Genomic DNA, 14,150 nt, shown 5'->3' on the forward strand with positions numbered 1-14,150 from the left:
AATGTGATAGTGAAACTTCTTTTTCATTTTTTCGTCTTCCTGAGTTCTGTAATCTTCGGACTAACAGGAAATTTAGAGGTATCATTAGTGTAATAATATCAAATTACACTAAGATCACCTGATACTTGTTGTTGTAAAGATCGTCACCCGGTCCTTGTACTCTAAAATGATGTTTATTCCCCGGGGAACATATATACAGAGTCGTTTTCGATACTTTCACAGTATTTATATGGCACCTTGACCTGCTATATAAAAAAAAGACATCCCTTTATATAAAATGACACTATACTTCTGTTTTTTTATGAAAGCCACGTTAGCAGAACCACTGACTCGTGATTTCAGAACTTTTTATTCTCATGCCTTTCGGTTGTAACAAAACTGTTAAAATCAAGTGTCTTATATACATTAATTTCAGGTGGCGCCATCAGATAATGAAGGCAAAACTCCCATCTCAAAATTCTTAGTTCAGTTGTTTGTCCTGTGAGTATATCAGTCAACCATTTTCAGTATCAACAAGTATACAAAAGGCACACAACAAAATAAAAAAAAACACATATCTCACTTCTCAAATATTTCTTTGAATAAATCACTGTTATCATTCATCCAGTCCATCCAAACTACAGTATAAAACCACTGTGACCTCAATAACATCTTTAGAAAATAAACTGTAGCCTCCTGTAACATCCTAAATATTTTATGTTCATAAACCTAAATACATCAGATCCTGTGTTTGTTAAATGGAAAAGAAAAGAGACACAAACCTGGAGAGGCTGTCATCTGACTTTGATTTAAACACATGGAATACAGTCAGCGTGCACAAAGTCAACCTCCAGTTTACTGTCAGCGGAGCAACTCCAGAGTTTTACTTTTAATATCATCACATACTCTTTACTCTTTTCTATAATGCTGGCTCTCATTATTGTCTAAACAACAACAACAACGGCCATAAAATACAAAGCAATCACAGAAAATAAAGATACACATGCCTTAAAATTCTTCTGTGGGTAAATACTTTTTGCGATATATTTGAATCAGAAAAAAGGAATTTCCTTTTAAATATTAGTTTGAAAAAAAATCACATTGACATCATCACATCACAGAGCCAAAACAGTAACAACATAGAGTATATATGTATCAAGTTTACTTCATATAATGTGTATGTTAATAAAGGAATAAATAAACACATCTTCATGATCAATTTCATGGCTGTTAAACTGTTTTAACAGTTTCATTGTCAGTTCTTCAGTTTACTGTTTTATTTTTTGTTCACTTTTACTGCACACTTCCTGTATTCAGAGCCCTTAACGTTGGAGGAGTCAATTCAAACATAAATATTTACGGGGAGAGGTCGCAGTCTGATATAGTATGAACACTGGCTGTTGATAGGTCATTTAATCCAAGTAATCCAATATGTCGTCATGAAACTCCAACAAGTGACACACAACCCGGTGACCTTTTTACATCCAGAAGAAAGTTGTTCAAATAAGGGAAGATGAAAAAGACACATTAAATAAGAAACCTCATGAACTAGACACAAAAAATTAACTTCTGTTCCCCTTACTAGCTTTTTTGTGGAGATTTCAACCACATTTCATGGTCTTCCTCAGTGGATGGAGCTTGCACAATGAGCTATCACCATGACAACTGAATGAGCTCCATCCTCTGAGAAAGACTATGTGGTTTGAACCTCTTGAAAGACCTTAACTTAATATTTTTTTTTTTGCTGTCAAATGCTTCTGTGATAATAAATGCAATATCTTTCTTTCTTTTCAACCTTTGAAAAAACATCAGCTTGGGTGCTTGGAACTTTCTTTTTCTTCTTCTTTTTGGCGCTATTTCCTGATATTTTATAGAACAAACAATCAATAGACTAATCCAAAAAATAATTGGCAGATTTGTGGATAATCTAAAAATATATATTCATGAGTTGCAGCCCTAGATCTCAGTCAAGCTTAAACAGCTTTCACACACACCGTGGCTTGCTCAACTCTTTCTCAAATACTCCAGAATCAAAAGCCTTCATCCCTCAAGAAAAGCTTTAAAATATAGCAAACGAAATGCTGTGATTAACATAAGATTATATCATCCTCCTTTTAGTTTCCTCATATGCTGTATCTGTTTACATAAAGCCAGTCTCATAGATAGTGACTGCACCTCCAGTCACTCAATCTGTCTGTGGCTCCTGCTGTCAAATATCATCGACCTCCTCTGTGGCTGGTAGAAGCAGCTGGTCGACGTTTCCAGTCTCTGTCCACTTTTTGGAATAGTCATTTTGCTTTGAAGGGCGATCCCCTCTGGCGTCCTGAAATTCTCCGACATCTCTTTGGAAAAGACATTCACTGCTGACGTGTCATTCAGGCTCTTGATGGATGAAAGGAGCTTGCCGTCGTCTCCTGACGGAGGATAGTCCATGATGGGAAATGGAGGGCTGAGCAGGATGAGACTTTGAGGTCTCTGCCTGTTCCTAAAGGATGGTCTTTGTAAGATGTTCCCTCTGTTAGGTCTGGGACAATCTACAAACACTTCCAGACTGGGCTGGTGTCTCCTTGCAATGACCGGCAGCTCTGGAGTAGACGTGGTCTTCGCAGCCTCTGTGACATGTGGCTGTTTTTTGTGTTTGGGGGCAGGCTCTTTATTCTCCAGCTCCTCCTTCAGATCTGACATCATCGGAGCAGGTGCAGCTTTGTTTTTCTCTGCGCTGATTTTAGGAGGTTCCTTTTCTTGTTCCTTCGCTGCATCAAAATCATTCTCGTGTCTGGAGGGAGGTATCTGACTGTACTGCACCTTGGGAGGGACAACGGGCACAGCTTTGGCCTGGCATGTTTTTATCATGAAGGCTGTTCGCACCGATGACACGCTGACTGGGGCTGAATTTCGGCGTAGAGGTGCCTGCCGATCGCTCAGAAACAACTCCAACTCTGAGGGAAGTCTGGTGTTTACAGATTCAGAGGAGGTCAGTAATCCTCTCTGAGAGGAAGAAAACTCTGATGACTTACGACTTTGCTGATTAGAGATGTCTCTGATGCATCGATGTCCCAGGTCCAAATTAAGTGAATACGGTCTGTGTTTAGAAAAGCAATGTTCCTCTCTTCTCTCCGCTTCATAAGACATCTGTCTGTAAAACCTCTGAGATGACACTGTGCTCTTCTGTTTCGCTGTGCTGCCTTTCCCTGTGTGAGGTTGCGTTACGTTGCTGCTGTTCACACCGACCCCCGGTGGCAAATGCGTCCATTTAGTTTCTGGTTTGCCACCGGTGGTCTGAGGAATGTTTTCTGAGGAATGTGCAGTGCTCTTAATGAGACACTGTTTGTTATTATCAACCGAAGGAGATGAATTCTGAGTTTCCCCACTAGAGCTGAAGGGTGATAGCTGGTTAAACAACACCTCCACGTCCGGTGAGTGGAGAGGGCTGGTAACCCACTGCTTGTTGGAGCTAAATTCCTCCCAGGGCTCCACCAAGTCCAGCTCCTCCAAGTTTCCTCCACAGCCTTCATCGTTTTCGAGGTTTGGCAGCTCCAACAAGTTACGTCTCTCCTCCAAACACACCGACAGCCTCTGAATTACCTCCAACTCGGGAATCAAAGTCTTCTTTGCTCCATCACAGGAGACGTTTTTGTCTCCTTGAGGAACTTCACGGTTCTCAGATTTTTTGACGGTATCGTCTACCTTTGAGAAGCCTACAACCGTTGGAGTATCCTCTATTGTCAAGGGATTCATAACTTTATCCAAACAGGTTTCCTTTAAAGGAAGTTTGCGCTGTTTGGTGTCATCTTTGTTTAAGGGTGGGATTTTTAGATGCAGCTTCTTCTCAATTTCACAGTCAGCAGGGCGGGTGTTTTCTGCGCTTTTGTGAAGAGAAAATAAAATGTCTGACTCTGAGGGCTGTTTCTTTGCAGAGTCTGATCCAGTGGCGATTACACGATCACTCAGAGAGGTATTCGAAGACTGCTCCCTAAATAACAATGACAGAGACGGAGAGCTGCGGCTGCGTTTTGACTTAACATCCATTGTTAACCTCATGCCCTCATAGGCGCTCTTGGAGCCGAAAACGGGTTTAAAAGTCTCATCCAGCAGGTCGATTTCAGGTTCGGTTATCTTCAGTTCTTCAGGCCACAGCAATTTCCCAGCAGAAGATCCCTTGTCCTGAGAAAGTATAAATGACAAACAAACAAAAGCAGAAAGGATTAACAAACAAACAATATAATCTGTATGTGCTGGTTCTTGCCAAAGGTAAGTGGGTAAAATATCAAAGCATTATTCACTTCTCACATTACCTTTACAGAAATCTCAATCATAGGGGAGTTGAAAAATTAAACTTTTAACCACAAGATTACAGCAGAACAATTTGAAAAAAATGTTTGGTTCTCAGCAGAAATTCATATAGCAATGATTACATATTTACCAGTAAGTCTCAGTTGTCTGACTTAATTTGACGTGACTTGGTAAAAGGATGGACCAGTGAACCCAAAACAGATGCCATTTGGAGTGTGATAAGCTGACATTTACTTTGTAAAAAGTATTAGTATTAGGTATAGTTTTAACCTTTTATCGTGAAAACGGAAACATAATGTGATGATAAAAGCAACAGTCAAACTTAAGCCCCAATGAAAGATAGCATCTGCAAATCTTCTCAAGTGGAAGCACAACTTTACACGATTTACCATTTGCATAGTTATCTGCTGCTTGTGCACTTCTTTCCCAGGAGATGGCGCTGCATCTTTGCCTTCTCTTGCATTTGCAAGGGACATTGGTTTCAGTTCAGAAGAGTTCACCCCTCCTCGACCTTCTTGCACCGCTTCTTTGCTTGCATCTGGAAAAAAAAAGTGTTGTTTCATGACATTCTATTACACATGTATGACTTTACTATGCAGCATAACAAGCCATTTCAAAGTGTGATAAAGGAAGATGTCCTCACCCTCTGGCAGGACTCTGGAGGTTGCCTCCTCTGTGTTTTTCTTCTGGGTTCCTTCCTGCTTCTTAGATTCCAGTTGGGGGAAAGTGTTGCTCTTTCCACTGTTGCGGCTCTGCTCTGGGCTCTCTTTGCAGGGTTGCAGAGAAGCTGCTTTGTCCTTGGCGTGGCTCCTACATGGCGTGCTGTTGGAGCTGATAACGGCTGACACACGCAGGGGTACAGACACAGCAAAAGGCTCAGATATGTTGACAGCTCTGCGCTGATGCCTCGGCGAGGACTCCAGTGGGAAAAAGCTTCCCGGGAAGGAGGGCCGGGAGGAGCTATTGTTGGAGGAGCCAGAGTACAGCATCCTCCTGTTTTTCGGAGAGGTGGGCTTGTAGCCGCTAAGGTCATCTCCTTTGAAAACCTTCAGTTGCTCTGGCAGTGTTTTTTGAGGGGGTGCAGAGGCACCTGGTGACCTCTTTTGGTCCATGCTAGAGCTCCAGCCACCTGTTGCCCCGTCAGCTTTTGTCCCTTTAAACTCCCAGTTTTGGTCGTGTTCACTCAGGTCGTAGAGAGAGTCAGATCCCAGAGTTCTGGATTTGACATCTGAAAAAATGCTTCCGGATCCACCAGCTGGACTGTTGTTTCCTGTTCTGTCATCATCTGCATGGTTAAAATAACATGTGTTACAGTATTACTTTACTTTTGCTCTGTGTATAAAGTATTTGGGTTTTAGCCCCACCTGTTGGTAAGGAGCACAAGGACTCCATGCTTCTGGATGGACGAAGAGCTGTCTTTTCTGTCAAAAAAAACAATAATATCATCACACTTTGATAAAATAAAAATGACACAAAAGTGTATATAGTTTAACATTGTTAGGTCATAGGTCAACACTTTACCTCCTCCCTGTGCTCTTATGAACACGCTGCCATTCCTGCTCAGTTTTCCCTTGGAGTCCACAGACCGCCCCAGGTTGAAGATGGACTTCCATTTCTTTGATTTCCCAGAAAACTTTCTCCTAACAGACAAACAGAGATTATTAAGACCACTGCGTGTTCTGACAGTAATACATGCAAAGTTAAACACAGTAATCCTACATGCATCAAACACTCTCAATGGACTGAAGCCAAATCTGTCATACTTGCTGTCTGATATGTCTATGACGGTGTGGTAGGGCGTGACAGTGCTGGTGTCAGGCAGACTGGTTTCTCGCTGACGTTCTTTATGCACAGGATGGTTGGGACCTAAGGAGCGGGCCTGGGCTTCTTCCAGGCTCATAAGTTTCATCGGCCCACACTGCCCACTGATCGGAAGTGTTGCATACTTCTCCCCACACATCAAACTTGGTCCTGGAGAAGTATAATTTTAGTGGTGAATTAGCAAATCATTTAACCCAACAAATCGTCTGCTTTTTTTCTTTTATATGATACCTTCTTTAGGTTTGATTTGCACAGAATCACTGAAGATCTCCTCTGTGTGGTTTAGAATGAACTCAACCACTGTTTGTTGTATCCGCACCTCCTTGAAAGCCATGTCTCCATAACTACACGACGCCTCAATGTCTTTAGATCTGACAAAATAAGAGATGAAAATACATTCTTTCTTTGAATTTCAGAAAAAAAGTATTTCAGCATTTCCTGTTCAAGTTTTCTTTTATTTAGATTTAGATCAAGTGTTTTAGACACATCGGAAGCTGAACTCACCTTAATAAATTTGGAGCCCAAACCAGGGCCAGGTTACGTGCATGCATGTTTGTCTGGGTGCTTAAGGTGGCAAGGTGGGCCAAGTGCTTAGTAAGGTACTCCAGAGTTCTGAGGAGAGAGTCGACAAACACTTCTTGTCATATTTTTAAAACATAATTTGTAAAATCTGGCAACCAGGACTGTCAGTTGTTAAATTATCTTAATTGCTGAGAGTAAAAAGGACTGAAATTCACCTGAAGTGAGGGGTCGGCAGTTCTTTGATGACACCCTGAATGTGTAAAAGTCTCTCATGATCCCCCTGGACCAAGACCGTTTCCTGCAGATCAAACAGACAAATGTATGTATGTAAAAAAAACAATAACTGTAGGGTAAAGCTATATTCCCCCTGCAGGCTTCCATCAAGCCTCCCCCCAGTTATGGCTGCTCATCAAATGCAAACCGACATGCTCGAGTGCGTGCGGTAATGTGATTGAGGGCCAAACAGCTGTCACATCAGTAGTTGTTTAGACGTGCTCTTTTTCTATTATGTTTATTGGCCAAAGAACAAACATTAACTTTGAAATGACATTTTACATTCCACCAGTCGACATAATGCTGACTAAAAAAATAACACATCAAGCACTCAACCAGATTCTGATCAAGGCTTGTGTTGTAAAGAGTTCAGTCCTTCCAAGTTAACTTGGTGAAACTGGGTTTTTGGTATGTTTTCATAATACACCATTTGAGGTACGGACTTTTCCCAAAACTCTGGAGTATTGGAATTTTCAGGCACGAGAAGCACAAGATATATGAATGCCAAGGTATGCTAATGGTCTGACAAGGTACACAGAAAGCACAAACAGGTCTTACAGTTCAGTATTGCTTCCCTCATGCTCTGCCCTCTAAAGTCTCTTTCACATCCAGAAAGTGCTTCACTCTGGTACTAAATGTGGAGGTTGCGTCACCCCAGTTTTGACCACACAGGTTGCCAGTTAGATTGATTTCCATTATTCCATTAAATGTTTATGCTCTTGCTTCATTACAAACCTTAAACCCCCTGCTATCCAAAAGGTCCAGAAAAAAAATACATTTTCTTTTTTAAATCCAATAGTTAAATAGTAAATCAGAACAAATGATTTGCCTTGCAACAGGGTCGCACAAAAAAACACACACTTGAAAAGACAGATCATAATTCAGTCACTTACAGTCTGTTTTGTCATACAGTATATGCAGGGACAGCTTTAGCTCATTACGGGTAGCAACATCTGCTAATGGTACAGAATCCTCCAGGGAACGGTTAAAAGAAAACAGCTGATCAATAGTGAGCCAGACGGATGTGGTCACACTTATAAAAAATGATAATAAATAAGGTCTTGACACAAAGTACTGACACAAATATACAGAGGGATCATGTGGAAAGAATACTGCTCATTGACGTCTAGTGTCGGGGTTGTCGTTCTGCCTGTTACTAATTAAACACAGGGTTTTCTTTCACTGTTTATGTGAATTGAATGTACTCACAGTGAATTTGTTGTAAAGCTCGTAGGTGAGCAGAGGATTGGGTAGCTCCCTGAAGAACAGCTTACATAAGGAACCCACACAGTGGATGTCCTGGAGGTACACTTCCTTTGTAAGGTCAGGGCACGCCTCGGAGCAGAATTCCTGCCTGCACATACACACACACACACACACACATACACACACACAAACACACACACACACACAAACACACACACACACACACACACACAATTAATTGCTTTGATTGTTACCCCCCTGCTAACTACTGTTGTAGTATGTGACTTGTTAGATTAAAGTCGAACCAGTCGACTAACGTTGTTGTGGCAAAAAAACCAATGCTATACAAGCTCAATTTGACTGAAAAATGTTATGTAAATAAAAAATACCCATGACTGTTTATTCAGCCTGCATGGATAAAAAAAAGGGTAGCTGGACTAACGCTAATTTTATGGGTATTATTTGATTTAGCGTAGCATCAATTTAAATTAATAATTGGAGCCAGAAGGATGTATACACCAATACACCAATATAAGATTGAAACACTCCTGCTTTGTAATGAAATCCTCATTGTTATCACCATATTTTGTGAGGTTTTTGATGCCTCATGTTGCACGAGTACCTGAGACGCTGGATATTTGAGGTGACCCCCGACAGCCTGTAGATTCCGTCCACGATCCCATGCTCCTCAATAAACTCTGCACATTTCTTCAGAACCTGAGGAACTGAAGTTAAGATATCGTGTTAGTTTTAGACTTTTATATATACTTGACTTAAAGGTCAGATCAAACCTTAAAAAGCAGGAGAAGGAAACAACTGTAAATGTAATGTTCAAGCAGTAACAATGCACATAAGGTTGACTTCATGGTTAAGGGTTTGTTCCACTATGTCTGTTTTCTATTCCTTAGGGCCGCTGATTGTAGGTGGACTTTGACAGGAAGTTAAAAATGGTTTGTTTGTTTCAGAGGAAGGTTGACACACCCAGTCCTTGTAGCTGGTATTACTTACGACATTTCCTCTAATAGAAAATAGCTTATGAAATATAGCCAGTGGCCCACACAGCTTTCTGAATTACAGTACATCACCTTTTGTACACAAGTGTGTTTACTTACTGCACTTTTTAAAAAAAAAAAAGCTTAAACTGCTGTTTTACAACTAAGTCACATGCTCTGATTCAGTCTTACCACAACTTCCTTTTAGCTCATACTAAAAGAAGCAATTGATATGTAAATTGGCATACTAAGTTGATTCTGAAGCTGAATGTGACTTATTTTTGATTGTACCTAAATTACTTTACAGACAGTTGAGATCAGCTGTCTTTTAACTGTAGTTCTTGTGTTTGAAGGAACATACTGGTACAGACGAGGGAACATCCATTGTTGGTTCGTCCTGGCCTCAGTATTAATGACTCTTTTCAGATATAAAGAATAACTTTCAGGTGGATGCAGTAGCTTTTCATAGCATCTCACAAGTACCAACACATTGGCTTTTAACCTCTAAGCAGTGTTTGACATTAAAGGCACAATGAGTGGGATTTTCCTAAAAAAACAAAACCAATGTATAGACAAAAGTAATCTGCCTCAAGCATCACTTATGACCCACTAGAAGTGTGTGGTGTTTGTGTCTGTATCTGTAGAGACCTTGCCCTCTGCCTGTATTTGCGCATTTTGCTGTGTTCGGGACATTTCTCCGCCTCTACAAAAATAACTAGTAAATATACCATAACTGTCTTTCATAGACTAAAAAACTGCATTATAAAAACATAGTTTCAGTTCCATATTCTTGCCTTACATTTCTAAACCTTTTGGCTGCATGAATGAAGATAATTTCAATCCATGATGTTCAAATTATGACATATTATATTGGTAGTAACTTTTGTATAACTTTTATATTTTAAATACACTCTTATTTTCATGTCTCTCTGTGATAAGTAAAAACAGATCATCTTGTAAACAAAATTAATCTTCCACAAAATGAAAGAGTAATTTCCGTCATGGTTAATTTATCAGTCATCGCTGCAGACACCAAGAATCTGCTATTTACATTCTTATGTTTAACTTAATTGGGCTTTCAGTGACATGCCTGTGGTCAAATACAACTTTGACTGGAGCCTGCATTTAGCGCCTCTCAGTCTCTGCCCTGAGGAAAGATCTCTGTTTGATCTATAGCTTTATGATGACACATGATATTAAATCAATACATATGACTTAGTCTCAACACTTAGTCAACAGATGTGAGTTATTTGTTCCTACAATAATGTTAAATATACCATTAAACTACTCAGTGGTTGGCTGTACAAAAACCCTTTACAGCCCTGCATTCTTTCTTTTATATATTATATAAACATATTTTATAGGTGATATTGTATGTTGATGACTAAAGCAACTGTGAAAGGTTCAGATACCAGATTAACTGAACCTTATTATAAAATTGGAAAAGTGGAAATATTAAGTGTGTGTATTCCTCCTCCAGATGACTCATGTTTGGGTATATCTAGAGTTGCTTTACTAAAATGATCACAGATTTACGGTATCATGATTGCTTTTTTCAAATTTCACATTCTCATTTGAGATATTTCTTCTTCTTTTTTTTTTTTTTTTAAATGTAAGGGTTCAAAAGTATTTTCTCTCTTTAAAGACTTCTCTCAAGCGTGAAACTTTGTTGTTTTGTTGTCATTTGAGCAAGTTGGTTAAAAAAAGAAACATACTGTAATAATGTTCTGTAGTGATCTAACTTTAGTGTTTTAGACTGTACTTTGGTTGACAGTGGTGGAAGAAGTATTCTGATCTTTTACTTTTACTAGAATAAAATATATAATTGGATTATATTTTATTAATGCATTGATGTGTTAATCCCTTGCAATGTTGCAGCTGGTAAAGGTAGAGCTGATTTTAAATACTTTATTTGCTGCTGCTTGGTTTAATCTAACATACCATGATTTATAAGGTGATTTAATTATAGAATTTGTAACTAGTAGTTAACTAAAGTTATGAAATAAATGTAGTGGAGTAAAAAGTACAATATCTCCCTCAGATGTTGTGCAGTAGAAGTCTAAAGTAGTATAACATGGAAATACTCAAGTACAGGTACCACAAAATTGTACTTAATTAAATTCCACCACTGAAAGTCGAGGAACATGTGGGCATCAAGTTCACTTTAATACCCTGATTACGTATATATATATATATATATATATATATATATATATATATATATATATATATATAAAAAGGTTTTGATAGACACTATATCTAAACGTAACACCTACTTTGTGTATGTTTGTCAGGAGCTTCCAGCCATATTCAGTGATGCACTCACAATCTAAAAACACAATATGTCTGCTCGACTTCCATGACGGAGAGGTACAACTCACACCGCCTCCCTCACTTCCTGCACTGAAAGCCCCGCCTTACAGTGTCCACTGTAACAGGTCTTCCTTAAAGTTATCCTCAACACATCCTCTGCACGTGGGATACTTCTCTTTTTCTTGACATACCATGGTGCTCCCGAAAAGGAAAATCACAGATGATGGTTGCAACAAAAAAAAACACCATCAGTAAAAAGAAAAGGGATAAAAGAATATAACCCTCTCAAGCAAATCTGACCACATATTTGAATATTTGAGGATTACTCTTCAGCTTTTTTCTTGACTAATTATTTTCTCTCATCCATAGGCTGCAGCAGCACCGCCCAGTCTTTTTTCAGACACAAAGCCAGTCATAGGAACTATAGTCACCATAGGAAATTGAAACAAAAAATGTAAGAGCCACACCCAAAGTCATAAATGACAATTTAATACAGCCAATGTGTGAATGAATGGCCTTACAGTAAATGTAAAACACATGTATACCTACTGTTCATATGCAACCTTTGAACAAAGCCTATATTTGTTAAGTAAATATGCCTTTTTTTGTCTTTTCCATATTAATGTCACCACATTATTTGAATATCAATGGTTATAATAGCTATAATAATAAAGGAAATTACTAATAAAGCTCAATTTTCAGTATAAATGTTACCCCCTACATATGAGTCAAGTACTCAATGAAAGAAATAGTGCTGTAAATGCTTGTAAATGAGTGTTGGATCTCAAAGAAAGAAAAATAAAGTTTTAAAAAAAGAGTTTACCATCTTGTCCTGAATTCTGGAGATGTTCAATCAGGTCACAGCCGAACACATTTTCACTTCCTTTCTTTTTGGACTTTTGCTTAGTCCCTTTATTCTTCATGTGGCTCCAGTTAGTAGTCCCGATGATTAAAACAAACAGATCCTTGGAAGAGCGGCGATCGATCCATATGACCCCAACAGAGGTTGAGTTTGTAGGTAAAAAAAAGAAGAAAGCAGCCGCATAGAAATCCCAGCAATCAGCTCCAAAAACTCTGCATCCGCTCACATTCTGACTAACCACACCGTTGGAGGCTGAGAGCAGAAGTGACGTCACATTTTGAGCTATAAGTCCTTTACATTGTCATAAATTGAAGTGATGATCAAAGAAAAGTCATGGTGTGCCTGTTGCTCGGCTGGGACGTGGCAGTCTGCTGCTTTATCTCTGAAGGATTTGCAGAAACAGCATTAGAATCGGTTGGTTTCCTGTTGTTTTTTTACCCCCAGCCAGTCTCTCTCTGCTCCTTTTTTATCTCCTCCTCTTTTCCTTCATTCCACACAGTCTCCCCTTCTCAATGACTTCTCTGTAGCTGAGGAAGCATGTCAAGAGAGGCAAGTCCTCTCAGGAACATTAGTTTTTATTTTGAATCTGACTTCCACTCTGAGATTTTTCAAATATTCTATCTTTAGAGATGGACTCGTGGCAGTGGTGTGGCATGGATTTTTGAAATGTTGAAACTGTGTAAAGGGGAGGGAAGTGAAGTGAGGGGAGGAGAACAGCTGACTTCTGTTTCTCTCCTGGTTTAGGAATTACTGACCTCTTTTATCCTTTTTTTTCATGTGCCCAAAGTTAGAGCTAACGGGAAAGCTGCTCTCTGCCTTCCTGAATGCTCCCAATGTATACAATTTCCTGTGCAAAGAGCCTGGGCTCGAAAACAAAAACAGACGGGTTCTGAAGGAAGAGGGAAGTGGGAGGTGACTGAAGTGAGGGCCTGAAGGGCACAGATGGGAAATGGGGGGGGGGGGGGGGGGGGTTCCTGGGGGTTGGGGTGAGAAGATGGACGACACACATGGTTCTTGTTACTAACTGCTATGCGTTTCATGTTCGTCATTTTCAAACCGGTCTCCAAATACAAATGCACATGGATTTTATTTATAGCACTGATGTTGCATTATGTATGTAAGCATTATGTTTTCATAGTACTGCATGTGTTTCTGTTGCTTGTGTCTTGGCTAAATGTAATCCAGTCATATCCCCACAATCCCCTGAGAAAGATCATGAAAAACTCCCTGGGTAGTGATCATGATATATTCCTCATATTTGTAGCCTTTAAACACATGGAAAATTATAGATCCTAAAACCCCAAATTCCATAAATTAAGGTTTGAAATGTTTTACAGCTGCGAATTACAGAATTTTCCCTGGGGTGATATTTTCAAACATATTCATTAATTGCAGTAAATCTATGTTCTATGTGAACCCCTGTTGGACCACTGTCAAACCACCACTGACCGCAGTGATTTACCATGGATTTACTGCATATTTCAAAATAAATTTGACACAAGAACTGAAGGCAGAAACGTGAAAAGTTGGTTTGGTTGGTTGACATAAACAATGTCTAGTCTCATAACTGTGCAACAATTCCCAAATCACTTAGGCTTTCAGAGCAAACGAAAGCTCTTAAGCTGATGTCAAACCGATTTGCGGACTGTTTAACACATCCAGCAGACATGGAGTAACCTTATTATTGATTTGGCATCATGTTTCTGGCCACCTGATGAATGTTAGTCCAATATTTACTCTCTCTGTTTTTGATCTCCACCAACAGACACTTCAGGACACCTTTGTGTCACTTATGAGTAACACATGAGTAGCCCTGCGTGTCTAACTGTGACACTTCACTGCGGCCACTGTTACATGAGGAACATGTGGTTGCCGTCGTTGAGAATTCA

General features: G+C 39.5%; 1 protein-coding gene across 1 annotated transcript; it reads right to left on the minus strand.

Moving 5' to 3' along the window:
* Window positions 1–318: 318 nt before the first annotated feature.
* Window positions 319–12,739, minus strand: arhgap31 (Rho GTPase activating protein 31). Its single transcript, XM_083927668.1, has 12 exons — window positions 12,223–12,739; window positions 8,717–8,819; window positions 8,098–8,242; window positions 6,831–6,913; window positions 6,598–6,705; window positions 6,325–6,464; window positions 6,036–6,243; window positions 5,794–5,912; window positions 5,637–5,693; window positions 4,916–5,557; window positions 4,662–4,810; window positions 319–4,143 (listed from the first exon to the last, which is right to left on the minus strand). The coding sequence occupies exons 1-12, from the start codon at window positions 12,320–12,322 to the stop codon at window positions 2,161–2,163; spliced, it is 3,837 nt and encodes a 1,278-aa protein (XP_083783794.1). The 5' UTR covers window positions 12,323–12,739; the 3' UTR covers window positions 319–2,160.
* Window positions 12,740–14,150: the final 1,411 nt, after the last annotated feature.

This window comes from Echiichthys vipera, assembly GCF_963691815.1.
Source record: "Echiichthys vipera genome assembly, chromosome: 14".
In the NCBI taxonomy this organism is placed as follows: Eukaryota; Metazoa; Chordata; class Actinopteri; order Perciformes; family Trachinidae; genus Echiichthys; species Echiichthys vipera.